The sequence below is a fragment of the Ostrinia furnacalis genome, unplaced genomic scaffold (genome assembly GCF_004193835.3).
Source record: "Ostrinia furnacalis isolate ACB-3 unplaced genomic scaffold, ASM419383v2 OfSCF0197, whole genome shotgun sequence".
In the NCBI taxonomy this organism is placed as follows: Eukaryota; Metazoa; Arthropoda; class Insecta; order Lepidoptera; family Crambidae; genus Ostrinia; species Ostrinia furnacalis.
In genome coordinates this window covers 445506-469694 of record NW_021130436.1, presented here as the reverse complement: position 1 = coordinate 469694, position 24189 = coordinate 445506, and the positions used below count along the sequence as shown (strand labels likewise).

The window sequence follows — 24189 nt, the reverse complement described above, 5'->3', positions numbered from 1 at the left end:
ATGTTTAACAGAGAGAGCAAGAAAAATTATTTTAAGGTTCAATATTAATTAAAGCTTAATAAGAGGACAAAAGAGATCGGGCAAAATGTATGGGACGTGTAACCAATTTCCTCAGATTTTACTTAAGTGGGCGTGTAAATTTCAGTTTCATTTCAAAAAATGCTTTCTTGTTACAGTCGGAAGACCGCTTCGCTGGCTACAAAGGTGTCCGAGATATCACTATCAAAAAGGTAAAACTTATTTTATTGCTGATACGAAACAACAATTTATTACCGTATTCTGGGTTTCTATAGGCACAACTGCAATCTGATAGACCATGATTTTTAAATTAAAAAATATGTTGCATTCTTTGTCAGTATCTCGATCATACCACAATTTTTATGTAATTTCTTTTCATTATCTAGGTACTTGTATTTCAAAGTAGGTAGTACGAGTAGTTTCTCTTTTCGGAAATCGTCTAAAAATATCCCTTTTCTAGCAATGTGGCCGCCAGAAATTGTTCTGTAGCTGTATTCTAGTTAATTTGTTGAATGGTCGGCCGTAGTGGTACTCGCGCGCAGTAAAATATTTAACTCTGAATGATTGAGTCTGATGTCGAATCAGCGGTGCACGGTAAAGCAAAAACTGGTTTTTGTGACATCGTCAATGGTCATTATTAATGTTTGGAAATACTATAGTAACTTGTTTTAAATAAAATGAAAATAAATAAACAACATTAAAAAACATCTGTACTTATTTCTGTTGGTGCCTAATTACTAAACGAACAAAATGTCGCTGTTCCAGGGTCCCTCAGGGCTCGGCATCATGATCATCGAGGGGAGGCACACGGAGGCAGGGAGGGGCATATTCGTCTCCGACCTTCAAGAGGGCAGTGCTGCAGAACAGGTGCAGAAATATTCTAGCAAATCATAATGATTTAAGTTACTTTACTCCCCAACAATTCCACACACGCGCGAAGACAAACAAGTTGACAATTCATAATTATCTAAGTTCCTCTGTGGTCTAGTGGTAAGACCACCTGCTTCAGACGCAGAGGTCCCGGGTTCGATTCCCAGTGGGGGCAAATTTTTCTGTTCGGTTTGGTTGGTGGTAGGGCTTGTTCTAAGTCCGCCTAGCTACCACCATCTTACATAAGTCTGTCGCCATAACAACAATGTTAACAGCATTATTGTGTTCCGGCAGTTAGATGTAAGATAGCCAGTTCCTCCGTGGTTGAGGATTCCGGGTGAAGCTCGCTTCCACCTTCGGCCTGATCGTCACTTACTCGTACCATCAGGTGAGATACAGGTCAAGAGCTTCCTCGTTGTAGATAAATTGGCTCTATTCGGCGATTCAGACTAGATAAACAAATAATAGTAAACCTCATTGATTAAGTTAGTCGCTATCTTATTCACCTGCGCTATCATTTATTAATACTTTTCTAATTGATTACAGGCCGGGTTGCAAATTGGGGACATGATCTTAGCTGTGAATAGAGACTCGTTGCTGAGCTGCAGTTACGATGGGGTAAGTGGACTTTACTTTAAAAGTTATTGCGTGGCAAAAAAGTGTTATAACTCAGGATTTGCAAATGATTTTCCTTTAGTCGAAAGACATCATATCCTGACCTTGAGATTCATGTAAATGTCCCTGCATCTAAAAACCCCTGAGATTGGCTTTTTTACAAAACCACACCCTGTATTTCAAATCAATGAATTCTTCAATATCCTCCAGGCAGCAGCAAAACTGAAGCAAACAGAAGGCGTGGTGGTGCTGACGGTGTGCAGCCCCAACATGAAGGACGACAAGGCTGACGATGGAGGCACTACTCCAGGTCCGAACTATTTACCTTGTTGGATACATAAGGCTACAAAATACATAACGATAAAGTCTCTTCCTTATGTTGAGTTGCACCACCTAACTTTGACCGTAACTATGACGTTAACCGATGTTTTGGTATGGAGTTTGACAGATTTTTTACGTTTGTCAATGTTAAAGTAAGATGGTGCAACCCAGCTTTAGCATCTCAGATTATGATTTGGGAAATAAGTCGCTATAAGTATTTACAACCAGTAGCCTTATTCACGTAAAAAACTTCAACGACAACAACACACTGAGTTGCGATCCTATCGAGTAATCGTTCAATCAAAAGTGACCCTTGTGAATACGGATTTAGAACTGTTTTTTCAATGGGACGACTTTCTGAACGTCGTCAGCGAGGTCTTGACTGTCAAAATACGTGAATTAGGCCACTGGTCGAGTAAACTGCGCACTGTCACATCGCTGCTTTGGTACTGACGGGACGAGCGCGGGAAGTTGTGCGAGGGAGAGTCGCATTCCAGCGAGGTGCGCAGTTCACTTGACCGGGTTGTAAACATTTTCTCCGTGGATTGTTTACCCTATGGCTGTTGCACCACCTAACTTTGACCGTAACTATAACGATAACCGGTGTTTTTGTATGGAGTTTGACAGATTTTTGACGCTTGTCAAAGTTAAAGTAAGATGGTGCAACCCAGCCTAAGAGGCATATTTTTGAAGCATTAGAATATTTTAGGGCTGACAATGTTACAGTTCTAATTCCGAAATCACTTCGGCTTGGCGTTTTTTCGATGTAGCTACTTCGCTTCCTGAACCGATTTTGAAATTGATACTGTCGCGAATGTTAATCGCGACTTTTGCGATTGCGCATGCCGATTGCACTGACTCTTTGAAGTATGTAATTGTACAATGAAAGAATACTATTGAATAGTTCACAGCAAGGACTTTTTGATTGCCTATATTTTTATTTTGCCTTGGTTTTGTTTGTTCAGCGGGAGGCAGCGCGACGTCGGGCCCCGCAAGCCGGAACCAAACCCCGGACCCCGGCAAAGCGGCTTCCAGACCAGTCACTCCTCGGCCCGCACCCTCTCCTGTGAAAGGTAGGTCTTACCAGTTGTGTATCAATAAGAAACAGTCATCACTACACCTTAATAACATTTTTGTTGTAAAATATCATTGTAGTAAGATTCTGATTCGAATTGACATCAGATCAATCAGAGAGATCAGTTCCTTTCTGTAGGGCTGCGGAAAATGTCTGTATACCAGGATCGTAGAAACCAGTTGTAATGAGGATCAGTACTGTTGTAGAAAATTCAATAAAACTAGTATCTACGTTAATCTTTAAGACATAAGAAAGATATATCTTTTTGAATTATCCAAATCGGACCATTACTTACGAAGATATTAAGTAATAAACATAGGCCGTTTTTGCCGCTAAACGTCAACGTACGCAGGTCCGCGTGACGTCACTATATCCGAATCGAGCGCAGCCGGCGTACTATTGGGATGGAAAATATTTCAAGTCATACCCAGTTTCTGGCATTTCTGGCATGGGGGGTGTCATACCCAGCTTCTGGCCGAAGGGGAGTCATATCCAGCTTATGCTTATGGCCTGGGGGGAGGGGCAAGCCTTACCCAGCTTCTGGCCTGGGGAGNACGGAGACGTAAGTAAGTAAATAAGTAAGGTGACTTTTTTTTCATAATATTCTTAACAAATGTAACTTTTTCATTTTTTCAATTTTTATGATGACTATCCTACCTTAATTAGGTAATACGTTATTTTATAGCATGTTTTAATTTTCTTAAATCATCTTTTAAAATTATCTTTTTCCCTGACAAATACCTAGTTTCTTCAAATATGAGAAATGATAAAAAGCAACATTACTTTACCCGATGTGGGTAGATGTCATCATTTTATATGTACAAATCACATAAATGTTACACTCTAAAATAGTTTTATTACATATTTTTGATGATTTTTTATTTCTTTCGTTTGTTCCAAACGCACATACTTAAATACAATAAGAAACATCTAATAAATTTACCTTTTCAGTTATTTTAATATCCTCTCTTTGTAGATTTTTAAAATATTTGTTTAGATAATCTAAGGGCGTAAAGGACAAATTATTTAGACTTTGGTGTGAAATGTTAGGTTATACACCCAAAAATGTGTGTTTACTTGTTCTTTACTACCATAGTAACTGTACTAAAAAATCAAATGTTATTTACATCCCAATTTTCACGTTAAATTCTGTTTAGCTTATCAAAAATGATGGGCCGTAAAGGCACTTTTTTTGGGATTTTCGACAAACTAAATATACAGATCGATAGAGAATGAAATTCTGAGTAAAACTGTATAAATAACTCATTTTCGGTATTTTGTCCTTTACGACCTTTGAGCCCAGAGGTATCGATATACGTCTTTATAAGTCATAGTATAGTGGATATGATTCTATCAAATCGCTTAAGTATTTACACCTTTTGCATTATATGCCTTACTGAAAACCTATCCGATTAGTACGCAAGCCTCGATGTAACTTGATGCATCTATGGTATTTATAAAGTCGCCACCGGTCTCTCACATTATTAAGAACGGGTCCCTCATATTATTTCGAGATCGAATCAGAGATAAGGAGATCGGTAAACGACCTAAAGTCGCTGACATAGCCCCACGGATTAGCAAGCTGATGCGGCAATGGGCAGGGCACATAGTACGCAGAACTGACGGCCGATGAGGCAGCAAGGTTCTGTACTAGAGACCACGTACCGGAAAGCGCAGCGTAATAGGACGTCCACCCATAAGGTGGACCGACGACCTCATATAGGTAGCAGGAAGGCGCTGGCGCTGGGTGCAGGCCGCCAAACGGCCATTGTGGTTATCATTGGGTACTGAAAACCATTATGCAGTGACAAAAATGACCAAGTCAATGCTTCGTCTGAAAAGCGTTGTGTATAAATCTTATATTGTGGTCTTCTTCTTCTTCCTTGGTTCTGATCAGGATCGCGAATATTATAGTGTTCCTTCACAGATTGCAGTCATAATCTGTGTGAACCGCACTATGTATATTGTGGTAGACGGTTCAAAATGTATTATTTTCGTTGTAGTTCCAAGCACCTGTGCAAACAGTCGCTCGTGCCCAAACACTGAGCCAGGCTGTTAAACCCTAAGCTGGCGTGTTGTTCTGTAAGATACTGCTAAATGCTGGCGAACATTTTGCACCTCAAAATTATTAATTTTAAGTACAAACATCTTAATGAAGTTTAAAAAGGGTGTTTGGATTTTTTTAAATTATAAATTACTTGAAGAAATGAAACTGCCTAAGGCGGGAGTCGAACCCACGACCATTCGTTTGCCGGGCGAATGTTGTTCCATCTCAGCTACTTATGCCCGTTTTCACCATCAATTCCTAATTTTTAAGTGACCCCTATTAAACAAAATTCCTGTTTTTTGTTACCATAGGGATCACTTAAAAATTAGGGATTGATGGTGAAAACGGGCATTAGACACTGGTTTTATCATATTGTCCAGACGTATTTGACCGTTACAAAACTTGAAAAATGTCATCATCAACGTCTTCACAAGGCACAAATCGAATTATAATTCCAACTATTGATTAATTAAATTATTAACTATTCCATGATGCATTAAACATTTATGACTATGGATGGCTAAATTATAGTAAATAGGACTATTTAGAGCCATCTCACTCATCGTGTGCATACTAAATTTTTACTTAGAGAGGGTCATGTTCCTACAGTTGAGAAATCTTAATTACCTGATGATTCTAATTCTTCTTCTTCCTCGCTACACTTTTGGCAGAGCGGTCGTGGTCGTTACACCTAGTTTGGTGGTAAACTTCACAATCTGTCGCCATTGTTCCTCAATTTTTTTAAAAATTATTAGCAATTTGTATTGCCCAAATTACTAATAGTCCCATTAGCCTCGTGGTAAGCTAAATAAGCTTGTGTTACGAGTGGGCTCACCACAATAGTCGAGCGGCGGTGGGATTCGGACCCGCGTTCCTCGGATCTCGAGTCGGCCAGTCAGACCACTTCACCGTTGGGCTATCGTGTATTACATTATTCCTTAATTGATCTGTGGTTTTGTGGAAATTTAGCTATCCACTGATGCTTTATTTATATTAAATTCGCATTTCAACTTCGTAAAATTGTATCCACCTGAGCAAACCGACACTCGTGCTATCAAGCCCCAAGCTGTGCAAACCGTCTGGCGGCCTCTGCCAATATGTGGACAGCCAAAATGTACATAGTTATCAACAAGTGTATAAACTTTCACACCTTTTAAATAAGAAACAATAATACTTATAAGATTATAAAGTAAAAACAAGTTGTTTGGAAAATAAAAATATCCTTCAGATTGTACCTACACAGCGCCATCTGAACTAACTGATATAAATAGGTATACTTAGGCCCAGTTTTTTTATTCGTAGTTAAAATTACCGATAGTCAAATTTGACAGATGACAAGTGGTTAAATACCAGAAAAAAATTTTTTCGAACAATGGTTAGCTTGACTTTTAGTACATTTTTACATTTTGTTAATATTTATTTAACCATTCGTAGCAAAATTTAACAATTAGTTATTTTAACTATGAATGAAAAAACTGAGCCTTAGGCTGGATTGCACAATCTTACTTTATCTTTATCACACGTCAAAAATCTGTCAAACTCCATACAAAAAACACCGGTTATCGATAAAGTTACGGTTTAAGTTAGGTTGTACAACTCAGCCGAAAGTTTTAAAATTTCAGCGTTATGAAGCTACTATATCGGCTACGAATAAGCTACTATGTATTACTATTACTTTACTGAAGTTTCCATCTAAACTGGGCAACTCTGACAAGTGAAGCTACAGAACTTAAAGCGATAGCAAATCCAACTTCAGTTAGATAAGCCTGTCTCTATTCACTTATATTGTTAAATGTAGAGCGGTTTCACTCTTAAGTTAATGTTATGTAACAGAGAGAGCAAGAAAAATTATTTTAAGGTTCAATATTAATTAAAGCTTAATAAAAGGACAAAGAGAACGGGCAAACATTTACGGGACGTAACCAATTTCCTCAGATTTTACTTAAGTGGGCGTGTCAATTTCAGTTTCATTTCAAGAATGCTTTCTTGTTACAGTCAGAAGATCGCTTTGCTGGCTACAAAGGTGTCCGAGATATCACTATCAAAAAGGTAAAACTTATTTTATTGCTGATACGAAACAACAATTTATTACCGTATTCTGGGTTTCTATAGGCACAACTGCAACCTGATAGACCATGATTTTTAAAATAAAAAATATGTTGCATTCTTTGTCAGTATCTCTATCTTACCACAATTTTTATGTAATTTCTTTTCATCGTCTAGGTAGGTACTTGTATTTCAACGAGTAGTTTATCTTTTCGGAAATCGTCTAAAAATATCACCTTTTCTAGCAATGTGGCCGCCTGAAATTGTTCTGTAGCTGTACTCTAGTTAATTTGTTGAATGATCGGCCGTAGTGGAACTCGCGCGCAGTAAAATATTTAACTCTGAATGATTGAGTCTGATGTCGAATCAGCGGTGCACGGTAAAACAAAAACTGGTTTTTGTGACATCGTCAATGGTCATTATTAATGTTTGGAAATACTATGTAACTTGTTTTAAATAAAATGAAAATAAATAAACAACACTAAAAACCACCTGTACTTATTTCTGTTGGTGCCTAATTACTAAACGAACAAAATGTCGCTGTTCCAGGGTCCCTCAGGGCTCGGCATCATGATCATCGAGGGGAGGCACACGGAGGCGGGGAGAGGCATCTTCGTCTCCGACCTTCAAGAGGGCAGTGCTGCAGAACAGGTGCTTATTAATATCAAAATACAGACGTATGTGTTGTCCGCATAGGCGTTACGTCGACAAAACACGCTTTGCGTGTGAAGCCGCATAGGCATTACAACGGCAAAACGCGCTTTACGTTTGAGCCCGCACTGCCCTATGGAGAATTAAGAATACGCGTAAAACGTGTGCGGCCGCACAGGCGTTGCGATCGAAAAAACACACCCGTATGTGTTTTCAGCAGGGATCGTGTTAATTTTGTCGTTTGAGATCACACAGAATCGCTAAGATGGCCAATGGGCATCATTGACATCGGACTGCCATTCTAGAAGAAGCTAGTTCGATCCTCGTCGACCGCTAGACTATTTAACAGCGGTAAACTTGTCTTACAAGTTTACCGCTGTTAAATAAAAGAGAAAGAAACAATATGTTGTTAAAACCAAAATGGCAACCGTTTAGCGTGTGTCATGCTCTCAGGTAGAATCCAGATTTATTTATACGATGGTAATCTGCGAAAGCCAATTGGACGCCATAAACATTGGCATTTTAGTTAATAGATAGGTAATAAGATTTTATAGGTAGGTAATCTTTATAAAAATTCGCAATAACAAAAGCTTATAATAGCTAGAGATTTTTGCGTTGCTTCTTCTTAGCACTGTTCATTTGAGAGATGTAAAGAAACTATTTAAAACTTTGGTTGCAGCCATTAATTCGTGTTTTACTTCGGTTTTTTTTCAGGCCGGGTTGCAAATCGGAGACATGATCTTAGCTGTAAATAGAGACTCGTTGCTGAGCTGCAGTTACGATGGGGTAAGTGGACTTTAAAAGTTATAGCGTGGCAAAAAGTGTAATAACTCAGGATTTGCAAATAATTTTCCTTTAGTCGAAAGACATCATATCCTGACCTTCAGATGTAAATGTCCCTGCATCTAAAAACACCTGAGATTTGCTGTTTTACCACACCCTGTATTTCAATTCAATGAATTCTTCCATCTCCTCCAGGCAGCAGCAAAACTGAAGCAAACAGAAGGCGTGGTGGTTCTGACGGTGTGCAGCCCCAACATGAAGGACGACAAGGCTGACGATGGAGGCACTACTCCAGGTCCGAACTATTTACCTTGTTGGGTCCACAAGGCCTGGTTTCCACAATGATAGATGAGAAATTTGTTTGAATAATGCCCGTTTTCACAATCAATCCCTAATTTTTAAGTGTCCCCTATTATGGTAACACATAACGGGCATTTTGTTTTCATAAGGGCCACTTAAAATTAGTGATTGATGGTGAAAACGAGCATGACCCATCAGATTTCTGAACCGAATTCTGAGCGGAATGGTAATTGGAAAAAACGAAATGTGTTTGGTTATTCAAACACGTCATCTCCTCTCCTCTTCGCTTTAGTGGAAGCCAGGCCTAAGGTTTTTAGAGGAACTCTTAGAATCCCAATTGTAATTTGGGAAATAAGTCACTTTAAGACTAAACATTTTCTCCGTGGCTTTTTACCCTAGGATGTATTTTTGAAGCATTGCATTCCAGACCCCCTACTAGACACAGTTAAAACGTGACAGTTCTAATTCTGAAATCACTTCGCTCCAGAATTTCGGCATCATCGGATTTTTTTGTATGTGAAATAGTACTTCGTTCTGTGAAGCGATTTCGAAATTAAGTATCACGAATATTACATTGCATACTAGGTAACTAAGGACATTTGATTCTGACTTGATATTTTCCATTTCTAAAAGAATTGTTCAATGAAAGGTTTTACGAAGTTAAGCATTGTTTTTGTTTTGTTCAGCGGGAGGCAGCGCGACATCAGGCCCTGCAAGCCGGAACCAAACCCCGGACCCCGGCAAAGCGGCTTCCAGACCCGTCACTCCTCGGCCCGCACCCTCTCCTGTGAAAGGTAGGTCTTACCAGTTGTGTATCAATAAGAAACAGTCATCACTACACCTTTAACATTTTTGTTGCAAAATATCATTGTAGTAAGATTCGGATTCGAATTGACATCAGATCAATCAGAGAGATCAGTTCCTTTCTGTAGGGCTGCGTAAAATGTCTGTATACCAGGATCGTAGAAACCAGTTGTTATTGAAATCCCTCGATAAGGCCTTTGTTCATCAGGAAACGTATTTTGATGCAAAATGAAGCCATTCGAATAAGAAACTATTCCCCCACCTCTCGTTCCCGCTGCAACTCTTGTGTGGCTACAGGATCTACGACGCTAGCTTGACTGGCAATATTTTTTTTTTGTTTCTTGTAATTACTTTTAATTGTGTTAAAAATCAATAAACGTTTTTTTTTCAAGTCAACCAGTTTCAAGTTTGTCCCGGGGGAAAGATAAACTGTCATTAGACTCACAACGAAATTAATCTTAAGAACATAGGAGGGGTTCGAAGTTAGGACTCGACTTCTCTCCAGTGTAAAGTAGATGAGAGTGTCAAAATCAAAGGTTTAATAACTTTGATGATTGACTGTGTCAGTTATCCAATTTATTGTATTACTTAATTTTGTGACGTTGTAATATTAATGCTGGATGTAGGCCGCCACCAACTGGCGATTGTGGAAATCATTGGGGGAGGCCTAGTTCAGCAGTGGACGTCCTGTGGCTGAAATGATGAAGATGATGATGATGATGATGATGATGATGATGATGATGATGATGATGATCTAGGGCAAGTAGTCCTTGGCAGCACAAGCTGAGCCACCTCCAGTTGCTTCCACCTTTTTAATATAAGTTTTTTTTTGTAATTCCTTTTTTGTAAAGCAAGCAATAAACGATATTTTTATTTTTTTATTTTTTTATTTTTTATGATGATGATGATGATGATGATGATGATGATGAATTTATACCTTTGTTTATTCATCCATTGTCCACTCTTCCAGCGGAGCCGCCCCCAGACCCGGCGACGGCGCCGATCGCGGCCAACCAGGATACGGTCATCGAGCTAAGCACCGCCAGCGAGCCGCTTGGAATTGTGCTGTTAGGAGGCAGCGATACGCTAATCAACGTACGTAGTGCTTAAGCTTCAACCACACCAACGCGTGCAGATCGCCATAGGGATCATAGGGAAATACAATTTGTGAAACCTTAATTGTAATCTGTTTTGCGTCTTTAATAAATAAATAAATAAATGACAGGTCGCGTGAACTGTCATGGGTCGCGCGACCTGTCATCGGCCTTTGATCGCGCCGGCAACGGCAATGTCAGAGTAAATACAAATGAGTAGGTCATCTTCATAGAAACGGCGCGCACGCACACACTGACAAAATATAGCGGGGATTAGCGGGGAGTTGCGCCGAATTTTGTCAGTGTGTGCGTGCGCGCCGCATACGTATTGGCGCGCTCACATACAAACCGCGCTTGGTGCGTTTCTATGAAGATGACCTACTCATTTGTATTTACTCTGGTAGTGCTAGGGAATTATATTATGTTATCTATCTTAATGCAAATACAATGATACCGCTCTGGGGCCGTAGTGTGTTTAGGTACATCAAAACTCGTCACTAGTGAGCGCGTAAAAAATGACATTAAATGTACGACGGATTGTACAGTATGTACAGCGCCCCTTGTGGAAACTTTCAAGAACTAAAATTTCATATGTATTTTTGTGTATTCATGTACTCACACTAAGCCCTCTGATATAATTTAATTATTGACTTGAGAATAGGTCCGTTTCTTTGTAAGGTCTCCTCAATTTTGTCCTTTTTATCATTCAGGAAAGACTCCTCAAACTCGTCCTTTACTTGAACACTTCTGAATTTAGTTCTAATTACATTTTGAAAAATCTTCTTTGTTTTGTTCTTTTGCAGTTTGAAAAAAGCCTCAATTTTCTTCTAATAACGTTTTGAAAATTAGCTCCTCAATTTTCTTCTAATTACATTTTTGAAAATAATTCTTTTCAATTGTGTTTTTATTACATTTTAAAAAATGTCCTTAAAATTCTAATTACATTTTGAAAAATTCCTGTATTTTTGCCAAAAGATACCTTTTTGGAAAGATGTCTTATATCGATGAGGATCCTTCTCTCCACTTAATTACGGTCTCCCTATATGACACTCCGTCAATCAATTATGGTCTTTATCTCCAGGGAGCAGCAGCAATAATCCTAGACGTATACAAAAACGGTGCAGTAGCAAAGGACGGCCGGCTACGGGTGGGCGACCAGATACGCGACTGCAACGGCGTTACCATCACTAAGGACATGGCGCACGAGCGGCTGTGTCTGACCATCAAGCAGAAGGTGCCCAAGGTATGGAATAAGAAACTTTAGCAGATCTGATCTGGTAACTCTTGAACGTGGCAAAGCCACTGAAGTTTAATAAGAATATTATTGACTAAAATATGATCTTTAAAGAAATCAGCGGGGTTTTTATTGCGACGGCCTATCACTTTCCACTTACTCGGTTTACTTAGGTAACTACTTTTTTAAAAGATTTCGAGACAGAGGTAATAATGACACTGTTAAAGTAAATCATCTACGTCAAATATTATTATTATAAAAAGCTGTGGTTTAATGAATAAAGAAAAATAAAAATGAAATAAAATAAAACCATTACCCTAAGCCGTTATGTTCCGGCAGCTGGAGGTAAGGTACTTAGCCAGTCCTTCTGTGGTTAAGAATTCCGGATGAAGCTCGCTTCCACCTTCGGCCTGATCATCACTTTCCATCTGTAGGTCAATAGCTTCTTCGTTGTGGATAGAAAATTTTTTGCTATTACAAAAATAGCAGTGGCCAGAACGAGAGTTGGGAATCTTGTAAAGCTCTAAAACAAATCGAACATCTAATAAAATAATGTTTGTCTTGTTCCAGATGAAGATGACCATCTATAGACCAGAGCCACTCCAATATACTGAAGTGGAAGTGGAGTTGTCTCGGAAACCAGGCCGCGCGCTCGGGCTTACGTACGTCGCGCCGGTACAAGGCACTGGGGTCTACTTGGGAGATGCTGTAAGTATTCAAAATCAAATTATTTTATTCAGTTTAGACCACAAGTGGCACTTATGAACGTCAAAATATCTTATCTTACTTCTTACTATAATATTATAAAGGCGAAAGTTTGGATGTCTGGATGTCATGATGTCTGCATGAGTCTGGATGTCTGGATGTTTGTTACTCTTTCACGCAAAAACTACTGAACGGATTTTGTTGAAACTTTACAGTATTATTGTTTATAACCCAGATTAACATATATATGTATATATACATAAGTTATAGCCTATATATATAACATATATATATATAGGCTATAACTTATGTCGATATGTGACAAATACATGTCAATAAATAAATATAACGTGCCTAAAAAGCGCCATCTATCATCATTGATTAAAATCTATAGCGCTGGACAAACTACTGTTTTGACGTTCGTGCATATTCATTCGGGGGAAGGCGTGAAACGCCGTCTATCAACATGATATCTAACGGTTGTAAAACGAGGTCCACGCGAACGAAGTCGCGGGCGGCCGCTAGTAGTAAATATAAAAACCGGCCAAGTGCGAGTCGGGCTCGCGCACAAAGGGTTCCGTAGCAGCAAATATAATAAACTTATTATGTCAATTTAATCAACCTATCTCAAAAACTATAAGAGATACTTTGATCAAACCAAAAATCGTTGAAAGAGTTAATTAGCATGCATCACCTCTATTTTTTTTAGAATTTTATACCCCGTAGTTATAAAAATAGAGGGGGGGGGACATACTTTTTACGACTTTGAGAGCTGATATCTCAAAAACCGTTCACTTTAAGAAAAATGTTTTTTAGAAAACTTTATATCATTTTAAAAGACCTTTCCATTGATACCCCACACGGGTATGTACATCGAAAAAAAATTTTCATCCCTCAGTTACATGTATGGGGGGCCCCACCCCCAATTCTTTTTTTTACTATTTAGTGTCATAATTTTGTAGCGGTTCATACAACACATATTCCCATCAAATTTCATCACTGTAGTACTTATAGTTTCCGAGTAAATCGGCTGTGACAGACGGACAGACGGACAGACGGACAGACGGACAGACGGACAGACGGACAGACGGACATGACGAAACTATAAGGGTTCCGTTTTTGCCATTTTGGCTACGGAACCCTAAAAAGGTAGCCCTTATGGGGCACTTCACATGACTTATTATCTTTTGGGCCCTACCAGCGCTTATTTGTAGCACTGACATTTGATGGATCTGAGACGTGGTCGTTTACTATGGGCCTCATAATAAGAAGGCTCAAAGTAACATGCATACATTTTTTTTATTTTGATTTTGATTTTTGAAGTGGGCGGAGCACATAGCTCGTAGAGCTGATGGCCACTGGGGCAGAAAAGTTCTCGAGTGGCGACCACGGGCCGGAAAGCGTAGCGTGGACAAGTCTATTAGGTGGACAGACGATCTGGTGAAGGTCGCTGGAAGAACCTGGATGCAGGACTGGTCGTTATGGAAATCCATGGGGGAGGCCTTTGTCCAGCAGTGGACGTCATTTTTGGCTGAAATGAACGAAGCAGAAGATTGGAGATTGGGAGAATTTATAGCAACTTCTTTGGAATTCAGTGATCAACAGCCAATCACCATTTTAAAGTTTCGTTCGTTTCAGCCAAATGACGCCCACTGCTGGACAAAGGTCTCCCCCAAGGTTTTCCACAATAACGGTCATGCGATGCACGGCATCCAGGCCCTTCCCGCGACCTTTACCAGATCGTCGGTCCACCTAGTAGGAGGCCTGCCCACGCTACTTTAAAGGTTTACGTCATTTATTATCCTTATAATATTTTCATTTTCTTCATCAGATTGCGGGCTCCCCAGCAGACTTAGACGGGCGCCTTCAACGCGGAGACTTCTTACTATCAGTGGACGGCAAGGACCTCTCAGCAGCAGACTACATCACCGTTGCCACCACCCTCAAACTGTGCGGGAACAAAACCGCCATCAAGGTGAAGAGGTTCAAAGTCATCGCTCGATAATAGGCTGGCGGTTATCGCTACTCGGCGATAGATGGCGCTATTCGCTATGTAAATGACGCTACTGAAGCAATGAAAACCCCTGTGGGTCTAGACAAAGTGCAAATTATAATCGCAAACCAGTCGAAAAGTGGTCGAAAAGCCCCTTTTTTGTATGGAGTTATGACGGATTCGATTTTCGATTCGATCAAAAGTGCGTTTTGTCTAGGGGGGCGGATATAGTTCCAAAATACTGAACTGTCCTATCCATGACATTGACAGCGGGGCGCCATCGTCAATACCGGATCGCTGGTTTCGATTTTTGCCATGTTGGAAACCATATAGTTGAACGATGGTAGCGCCCCCCTGTCATTGAGTTTGGTGGGACAGTTCAGCGTGGGTCATCTATAGTAACTGATGCCGTTATAGCCAATTATAGCTTGACTCAAGATAAGATCAAGTCAAGACACAAAGTTTTAATAGTCTTTGGGTTTTATTCAACTCATAAAGTGAAAAATTAATATAACTAGCGCCATCTATCTCTCATAGCGTTTCAGTTACAAGTGTTCGAGCTTGGTGGGAAGACTGAATAGATTTTATAGAATCTAGGATATTAGAAGGTCTCTCCTCAGGTCTAAAATAATTTATTTCTAAGTAAATCTATCCTTTTTCTCTCCAAACTCGAACCCTTTGCAACGATTTTAGTGTAATTTTAGTTTAAACTAAATTTTTATAAATGCAGGCCAAAATTTTACTATTCCTAACTTATCCTTGTCCTCGTCAGCTTTCGCAAGATACATAAGTAAAGTGAAGAGACAATAAGTATTTGAAGTTCTTTAACAGAAACACATTTGTAATTTAAAAACTAAAAATAGTTTTCAACTAAAAATATGAAACTTTTATGAGTGCATTTTCGTATTTAAACTTTCGATTTTTGAAAAATAAAAAAGTATCCCTGTAATTAAAACTAATTACGTAATGCTATGGCCAGTAAATACAATGTAATTAATATTTTTTGGAGTTAATGTTAACTAAATTATTTTATAGAAATTAATATAACCAAGGTATGGATTCAATTATTTAGTAAATTCTAGGCATTTTAAGTCGTGGTATTGTCAAAAATAGCTGCAGGATGGAAGAAAATTTGTAATAACGGTGCTAGTATCTGATTACATACCTCTTGAGGCCGTCAGTGATTAAATTAATTATTATTATTTTGATCAAATTATAATAAACTAAATTATATACGACGCTTTCAATATTTTTGGCGCTATAATAGTATTTGAATCTACAATTAACCACCAATGTGGTTATTCATACGTTCGTGCCAGTTTTCTTACACCCTGTAATTACTTTTATTTTGTAATGAGATTCAGTATTGTAAGATATAAGATCTGGATTACTTGTAGTTATCGTTAATTTAAAGCTAGGCCGGAATGACCCTTTGGTTGTAGTCTAAGCAGAGGTTATTTCAGTATTCTAGATTTCACACAGATTTAGTTAACTATAAAGTAGTTTTCACTTAATGTGCCGTAATATTTTAATGAGACCCTTCTAGTCGTTAACCTGTATATCGTTGTCTTTTCTATAAAAATGCCTTTTAAATTAACAAAAATAGTATTTAGGCTTCTACTCTAGTTATTAACATACTGCTAGTAAGCTAGTGAAAACAAAATTAGAAGAATAAATTAATAATTATAACAAAACGGTATGTAAGGGACTGGTTGACAAAAATCTAAATATACCTAATATTTTAGATCTCTGAATTATTTATTTACTTACTTATTATTCTATTTTTCTTGATTTACACGAGTTCGTTCGTCAGTATACCTATTAGAGCAAAAAATCATAATTGTTTTCAGCGTAACATTTTCACAAACATTGTTGTGTACCCACGTATTTTTTAAGAGTGCTTAACTATTATTATTTACCGGCAAGAATTTCCGGGGTTTTTGAACCCAGAAATGGACTGAATTTGATTCTGCCAAAATCGATCCCTTTCACACCGTAAAACATTTAACTATGGTGTAATAACGAAGTACTTTGTACTGAGTATTCATAGAGAAAATGCCTATTGTTTTATTCCTATGGTTTCAGGAGATATAAATTCTCATAGGCTGTTTAGTAAATTCATAGATAACACTTCTTGATTGTTAGAAACATACCTATTTGTCAAAATTATATTAGCAATTTTGTTTCAGATAAAATTAGGAAATTTTATTCTGTTGTTTTACCTTACAAGTTATCTGTGATTTATCAAACAGTCAAAATTAAGTAAATTTTTATAACATCTCGTAAATAAAATGCCAATTCCTATAAAATATTTATAATATTGCATTTAAAACGGATGGATTGCGTAGCATAATTCTAAATCATTGTAAAGTGTACAAAGTGTGGTTTCTCCTTGTATTTTAAACATATTAGAATTAATGTAGGATTAGCGACAGATTTTCCGAGGTTTTTAAAATCTACATGGCCTGAACTAAAAAAATACCACTACATAACGTATTTCGGATTTATTAATATACAAAGTTCTATAGAGTTTTGCTGTGTTTATTTTAAATGAAGGTATACTATAATATTATTAATAATTGACAGCTTTTGGTGTGTTTTATTTAATAAAGTAAATAGAAAAAAAAACATAAACTGAGTCTTATTAAAACTTTGGTGCCATATAGAAAAGAATAATATGCCGTGGAAACTGATGTATAAATGGTGGAATTTGCCGGTTATAATGTAATTACATCTATATTAGATTAATAATTTATAGTTTTAGTCGATAAATAATATTGTGATCACCTACCCTCTTGTAACTAAAATATTATTAAAATAAAAATATTTAGTCGTTTAAATTATTACGTTGTTTCAATTTTATTTTAAAAGTGATTAAATATCTATTAAAGTTAGGAATTTTAAGTTTTGTTTTAAGCACTACTGATTAAATAGTTTTTTTAGTATACACTCTTTGTCAATATTAGCTTTTAGCTCTAGATTTATTTTCCTAATTAATTCTAGAGAAATAATGAATTACGGAAAGCACTATTATAAATTTCAGATTATCTAGTGAATAATATTTAGTCCAAAGAACAGTCTTATATTATACAGTTGGATTTTAAAGTTTTACCTATTGTGTACTAGGAAGTGTATAAAATAGTGATCCAGTAATAAACTGTGCGCTTTTTTAAATAAATTTGTCTTTTATTTTGATTGTCTATAATAAGGCAACTTTTAATGATCAACATTTTTATTGTTTTTCCTACTAATTCTAAACTTAGATTGAAGTATGACAAAACAATTCATTCATTTTGATTGCGTATTAAGAGAATACACCATGCAAAATAATAAGTTTTTCAAATTAAGTAATAACATTTTTAATTACAATACTTTATGATGTAATCAAAATATTTTGTTAACTAAATAATGAAAATGTTCGAATCGACAGATCTATTACGACTTAAATAAGTTATTATTAAGTAAATTTGGCGAAAGTGAAGTTACCTATTACTAACAATTGATGTTTANACTAACAATTGACTAGAATATTTACAACAATATTGTGAAATTAATACTTTTTGTTACATTGCATCAAGATTATTGCTGCAACTTATTATTACAATTAACTTAATTACAATCACATTCATGTAGGTACGATATCTTGAGCAATAAATACTGATAATATTTTATAAGGGATAATAATATTTCAAATTAATATAAGTAAAGGTAGGTAATTAGATTACATCTCAACCACAAACATCTTAAGAGTTTTATTTAATTAATAGAGATTGATCGTTATTTTACTTTGTTCGTCTTTGTGTGCCTAAAAGAACATTTAAATAACATGCAAATCAATAGTTCATGTAACACACCTAATAAAAACTTGTTTTAGACTCTACTTATTACCAATAAGGCTCTGACAATATTTTATTCATTTAGTTAAACATACACAAGAATTATTGGTATTCAAGCCAAAACATTCAATTATAATGTAACGTGCGTGTTTGTATTATAGATAATCATAAGAACCCTCAGGCAATCAATGCCAATCTTGTTTTTTCAATTACAGGAACTGAACACACATTTTCACATTATGTCATTCACACGAGATCAATATTATAAATTATAGTTTACGTATAGTATCGTAATTATTAAGTAGAAGAAAGACTTAAACTAACTTAAAGGTGGATATTTTTGGCCAATGAATTAAATAACTCCTATAGTTTTTCTTCAGAGCTCTTTCTAATCACTAAAGGCTTCAACCTGCCTCTTAACTTTACGAGTCTCTTACTAACTTTGCCACTAGAAGCCGGATTCCTCAAGTCGGGCATGGACTTGCTCTCATGAACGGGAATATTTTCTGTAGACTTCGCCACAGTTCCATAATACCTCGGCATACTGAAGTCATTTTCTTGGAACATCATTTCTGTTTTCTTCTTAATGCTTTGTAAACTTGTATCACCTTTGTATTCTGGAATCGCTGGACTGTCCGCAAAGAATCTTGGTAGATTCGTACTTTTAATTATAGGGGTATCTGGAAGACTGCTCAGTCTTACTTCAGCATCACCCGCTGCCGTTACTCCTACCATTGATTTGGATTTTATCAACGGAGGTTTCTCTGGTGCTAAATGCTGTGGAATGTTCAGGAAAGATGCACTTCTATGAGGCACTCTGGCTAGTACTTTGTTGATTTTGGTAGGATCTATACTCTTAAGACTTTCGACTCTGTTTAACATTGGCTTAGACAATCTGCTGCCACTGTCCACCCTTTCAAGTGTCTTTGCACTGTTGCTTCTTAAAATACCCTTAACACTTTCCACTCGAGGTAAACTTAACGTTGAAGGTAAAGCGACAACCGAAATTGGATCGTATTTGTAAATAGGGTTTTGCGTTGTTATTTTCGTTTCGTCTTTCATTGTAACGGTACTAGGTTTAACTACATCTTGTTTCCTAACAGCAACAACGTTCATAGTCAATCCTTCTTCAGTGTCTTGGCTCTTTCTGTCACTTTCTTCTTCTTCGTCAATTTTGAACATGTCATAGTTTGTCATGAGCTCATCTTTGAACATGATTTCGAAGTCTGTCACCGGCGAATTCACCTCGTCTTCAAAGTACACTTTGGTCCTGTTTGGTTTGTCTGATAAATAGTCAGGTTCTGATTTAGTTTCTATGTCATCCAACGAATCATTGCTGCCTTTGGACTTCAACTCGTGTTCATCTCTAAATATTAATGACTTAGAGAATACCTGTAACAAAACAAAAGGTATTTAATTAAATAATAATACTTATTTGAACATTTTATATGACATCTAAGCAAAGCAACAATCTTATATTATACAAACCAGAATAATACAACAAACTGAAAAAGTATTGGACATGTTTCATTTACTTTGCACCTACTTCTGCAAACAAAGATTTTCTTTTCCTTTACCGATATAAATTTTCTAAATACTTTTAATTGTTTCAAAATCATTGAACTTAGGAATTTGCCAATTTGCCCAAATTATGTTATCAGCGTCAATACGGGCTCTAATAATGTAGATAGGAAGAACCGCAGACAGGAAGTTAACTAATTACTCGTAGTTATCTATCAACAACAAGTATTCCTTATGTGGGTAAATTACAAACAATACACCACACTTTTGTTGAAGACGGTGTTTAACTTTCTCAATCACTAATGTGAAAACTCTTGTAACATGTCAGACAGCTCCAATGGCTCTTTATGAACCAACCCTTCTCTATTTCTCTGTCTGTCTGCAACCTTTCAAGCTTAAACTATTTAACTAATTTAGCTGAAAAGGGATGTAGATGTAGATAATACTCCTTGAAAAGCATGAGTAGATTTATCTCAGTTTTTGAAAGGATATACGCGCGTGTAATAGAATTTTTAAAAGGATTTATTATGCAGGAAAAAACTAGTTAGCACCTAATACGACGATTCTGGCAGTTAAAATGAACAATAATAAAATTCCTACCTCATAAAGTTTGTCAGCATGCAGCGGTAACTCGTTGATCTCCCTCCCGGTGATGGCTTCAGGCGGCAGGTGGTTGTTGTTCATAGGCTGCGCCGTCACCACATTGTCTAAGGACGCGCCCATGTTGGCATAGCCGTTTGTGTACGCTGGAGGCACGTCTTCTAGTCTGGAATGGGTAAAAACGTTTTATTAGCAAACATTTTTTAATAGAATAGAATTTGTAAAGGAAAGGAAAAAAAACCTGTAATAACTCGTATTTTTTTATGAATTGAGTAGTGCATTTAGACAGACAGAAAATCTTTTTAATTTGTTGAAAGAAAGAAAATATTTATTTGATGTAAGTATTTAAAGCATTACAACTATTGCTATTGTTGGCCATATAATGATTACGTTAGCTCCTAAAGTTAAATATAAGAGTTAATAAACCTCCAACCATTAGCTATCTCTATTATTTTACTAACACATGAACAAATCTGGTCCACGAACGAATCCCTGAATATCTTAATCGTGTAATTAAATTTTGAAAAGACACATTTATTACTACTTTATCTTAGCAATCCTAAACTGACAGTTTATTATCAGACAGTATAATCTAATCTAAACGAAGTAAACACTCGTGTAAACACCTTATTATTAAAAGATGAAGGCTGGAAACTAAAATAATCTCGAAACAAAGATAATATTGCCATTGTGATACTCCGATAATAGAACTGCATCGTGATCTGTGGATTATTTCAATGGGTCCAAGTGCAAATACAGAGTGTTAGTTAATGTTCTGCTACAGCCCTGTTTTCTAAATAACATTTTAAAATATTGAACTTCTGTCACGGCGACGGTGTTCTTGGTTCTTTTTAACACAATCATCATAATAAAAGCGCTTTCAATAAGCCAATGCCAGGCCTCTTGGGTAAATTACGTTGAAAATAGAAAATGAGTTTTTGCAGAATTGCTAAAATCAAGTGGCAGTGGGCGGGGCACATACTCGTAGCTCGTAGAGACGATGGCCGTTGGGGCAGGAAAGTTCTCGAGTGGCGACCACGGGCGTGGAACACGTAGCGTGGGCAGGCCTCCTACTAGGTGGACCGACGATCTGGTAAAGGTCGCGGGAAGAGCCTGGATGCGGGCAGCGCAGGACCGTTCATTGAGGAAAATCTTGGGGGAGGCCTTTGTCCAGCAGTGGACGTCATTTGGCTGAGACGAGAAAATGAGTAAGTATACTTACTTGTAAGTTGCTATCTTCTTATCGAAGCAAAACCTTTCTTCACAGCAATTCCAGTACATAGTTTCCAGGCAGCTGGAAATTAAATACAAAACACATAAAAACATTTTACTTAAATTTTGTGAAAAAAAAACAAATCGTCTAAGAAATAAGTGACAATTTCTGTATCACTGACACTTACATTTAAGTACATTAAAACTTGTAATCAAATTTTACAAAACGTGTAATTAGTTTTTAGAATGTAATCACTTTTGCAATTTCCGCCACCTTCACCCGTAAGGATCGTGCTCGCTATGACGGCGTCACAAATTTCCCGCTTCTGTTTGCGTTGTCACTAACTCACTATCTTGACGTCCCGTCATAGTTATCGTGATCGAGGCGGGAAAATAACTATTGCCAAGTGGACAGCATGATTACAGTTTTAAGGAAAAAAGATTTTGATAATAACACCATATTTGGAACACTTGTTACATCATAAAGTAGGAATGCAGAATTCGATCTGTGAATTTTTTTTTCACTTAAGATTAAGATCCTTCTTCAAAGTGAATTTGCAGTTTTGAGGACTTTATAGAAGATAAAAAACGTCTATCAGTAATCAATATTAAAGTTTCAGATTGCTAAATAATAATATCTGATGTAGCAATGAGGGGATGACTTGTAAGGCAATGGGTAATAATTGAAAGAACAAACAAATACGATTTTCTTGATGTGTTTTGTGTCGCTGAATAAAACATTTAATTTATAAACACTACTTCCTTAGGCTGGTTTACACGTATTAAGTTACATGCAGGTGCAATTTAATCACTTAGAATTAAGTTAAAAGGACAATGACCAAAAATGTATGGAGTGTGGTCCAAATGTCCACCACTAACGAGACCTATGTAGTAAGATAGTCTACTAAATACTGATTCATTATAACCAAACCGCAATCAAAAATATGCTGTCAGTAAAAAGTTATGACTGATTAAAAAGTCTGTTTTTTACCTTTTCACCCGAAAAATGTTCTTGATATTATTCTATCCATTGCACATTTTGGACTAATCTACGCATGTTATGTCATGTCGCATGTGGCGCGGGGTTATAGATGAATTTTATTAAATATTATACTATTTGTACTAGCTGTGCCTACGACTTCGTACGCGTAAAAATAGTAACTTAATAATATTTCCCATTTTTACAACATATGTCTTTACTGCTCCGCCCCTATTGGTTGTAGGGTGATGTTATTTATAGTAAAACCATCCTTGATAAATGGGCTATCCATAACAAAAATATTTTTTTAAATCGGACCAGTAGTTCCTGAGATTAGCGTGTAAACTACTACAATTTTTCAAACAGTCATAACTTTTTACTGACAGCTTATTTTTTTTTCGTCCCATACTGAAAGTTAATCTCTATTTAATGGACTATAAGCCAATATAGGTCTCATTAGTGGTGGACATTTGGACCACTTTTGGTCATTGTCCTTTAGCTATTTTGTATTAATCAAATTATTCTTGAAGAAAATGGAAATCACAATGTACTTACTACTGGCACGATTTGCACAATGTTAGCAACATTTTGATGTTGTCTATTGATCACATCTCGTCCAAAAATCCAATTGTTTGGTTTTGTCACGTCTCCGGGGATGGCAGCATCTGTAATGAAGAAAATGGATGGTTAAAAACTGAATATGTTATGAAATTAACCTGAAAACTCGATATAAACGTGATTAGTTCAATTTCTAACACTTGTCAGAAGTTTCTTCTATTCAATTAAACATAGACTACCATTTCGAATCGAGCTTCTTGTAAATGCTCTGAGCGCACTTTGAATCTATTAATATTCGCGATCGTAGTTTGTTTTGCCGATTTTTTTTTGTTTTATCCCTGATTTATATTAGACTCAAAATAAAATAAATTTATATCATAATATAATATTGTTCCGTAAGTCATACTTTAAGAAGAACATTCACTCAAAGCCAAGCCTTGAACTTGATTTAAATTGGAGCAATTTAATGAGTATTATTGTAGCAACGAATGTGATTTCTAACTACGGTACCATTGACATAATACCCTTATTCTTAACATTTTAACCATTATCTCCGTGTGACCTCTCCATCTTGCCCAGCCCTTGCATATGGACCAAACAGAACAGACTCTTCACTTGATCGAAATGTACGTACCTATGTAATATGTATGTATGTATGTATGTGATTGAAATTGCCATAGAAGTCGTCGATTCTCTCAAGCATTTATTTTTGTAAAATTATAGACTCGGGTGGACCAAGGGGTCATAAGGGTTGAATAGGGGCCTAGCTTTAGGGCAGATTTTTCGATCGTTGGATAACTTTTAACTGTAGAATAAGTTTGGCACATTGACAGTTTCAGTATGGGAAATATGTCAAAATGACAAGGTTAATCTTCAGCTTGACGATTGAAAAATCAGCCCATAACCGAATAAGTTATAGGTATGTAA

At 36.8% G+C, this 24189-nt stretch overlaps 2 protein-coding genes across 5 annotated transcripts in view; one reads left to right on the top strand and one right to left on the bottom strand.

The window, feature by feature from the left end:
• Positions 1-17686, top strand: part of LOC114355264 (inactivation-no-after-potential D protein) — an 83636-nt gene extending 65950 nt beyond the window's left edge. Inside the window, exons 6-15 of the mRNA XM_028308011.1 lie at positions 177-230; positions 784-885; positions 8358-8429; positions 8622-8721; positions 9413-9520; positions 10501-10625; positions 11706-11867; positions 12429-12566; positions 14395-14649; positions 14781-17686. Coding sequence (XP_028163812.1) covers positions 177-230; positions 784-885; positions 8358-8429; positions 8622-8721; positions 9413-9520; positions 10501-10625; positions 11706-11867; positions 12429-12566; positions 14395-14568 — 1035 coding nt within the window. The 3' untranslated portion in view covers positions 14569-14649; positions 14781-17686. The remainder of the gene's footprint in view (positions 1-176; positions 231-783; positions 886-8357; positions 8430-8621; positions 8722-9412; positions 9521-10500; positions 10626-11705; positions 11868-12428; positions 12567-14394; positions 14650-14780) is intronic.
• Positions 17687-17944: 258 nt separating this feature from the next.
• Positions 17945-24189, bottom strand: part of LOC114355268 (uncharacterized) — a 51915-nt gene continuing 45670 nt past the window's right edge. For 3 of the 4 annotated variants that reach the window (XM_028308050.1, XM_028308033.1, XM_028308024.1), the window contains exons 2-5: positions 23260-23369; positions 21736-21807; positions 20514-20679; positions 18080-19784 (exon numbers count right to left, since the gene is read on the bottom strand). In XM_028308050.1, the coding sequence (XP_028163851.1) occupies positions 18756-19784; positions 20514-20679; positions 21736-21807; positions 23260-23291 (1299 nt within the window). In that variant the 5' untranslated portion in view covers positions 23292-23369 and the 3' untranslated portion in view covers positions 18080-18755. Of the gene's footprint in view, positions 19785-20513; positions 20680-21735; positions 21808-23259; positions 23370-24189 lie in introns of all 4 variants that reach the window. The other variant, XM_028308042.1, reaches the window with a different exon arrangement.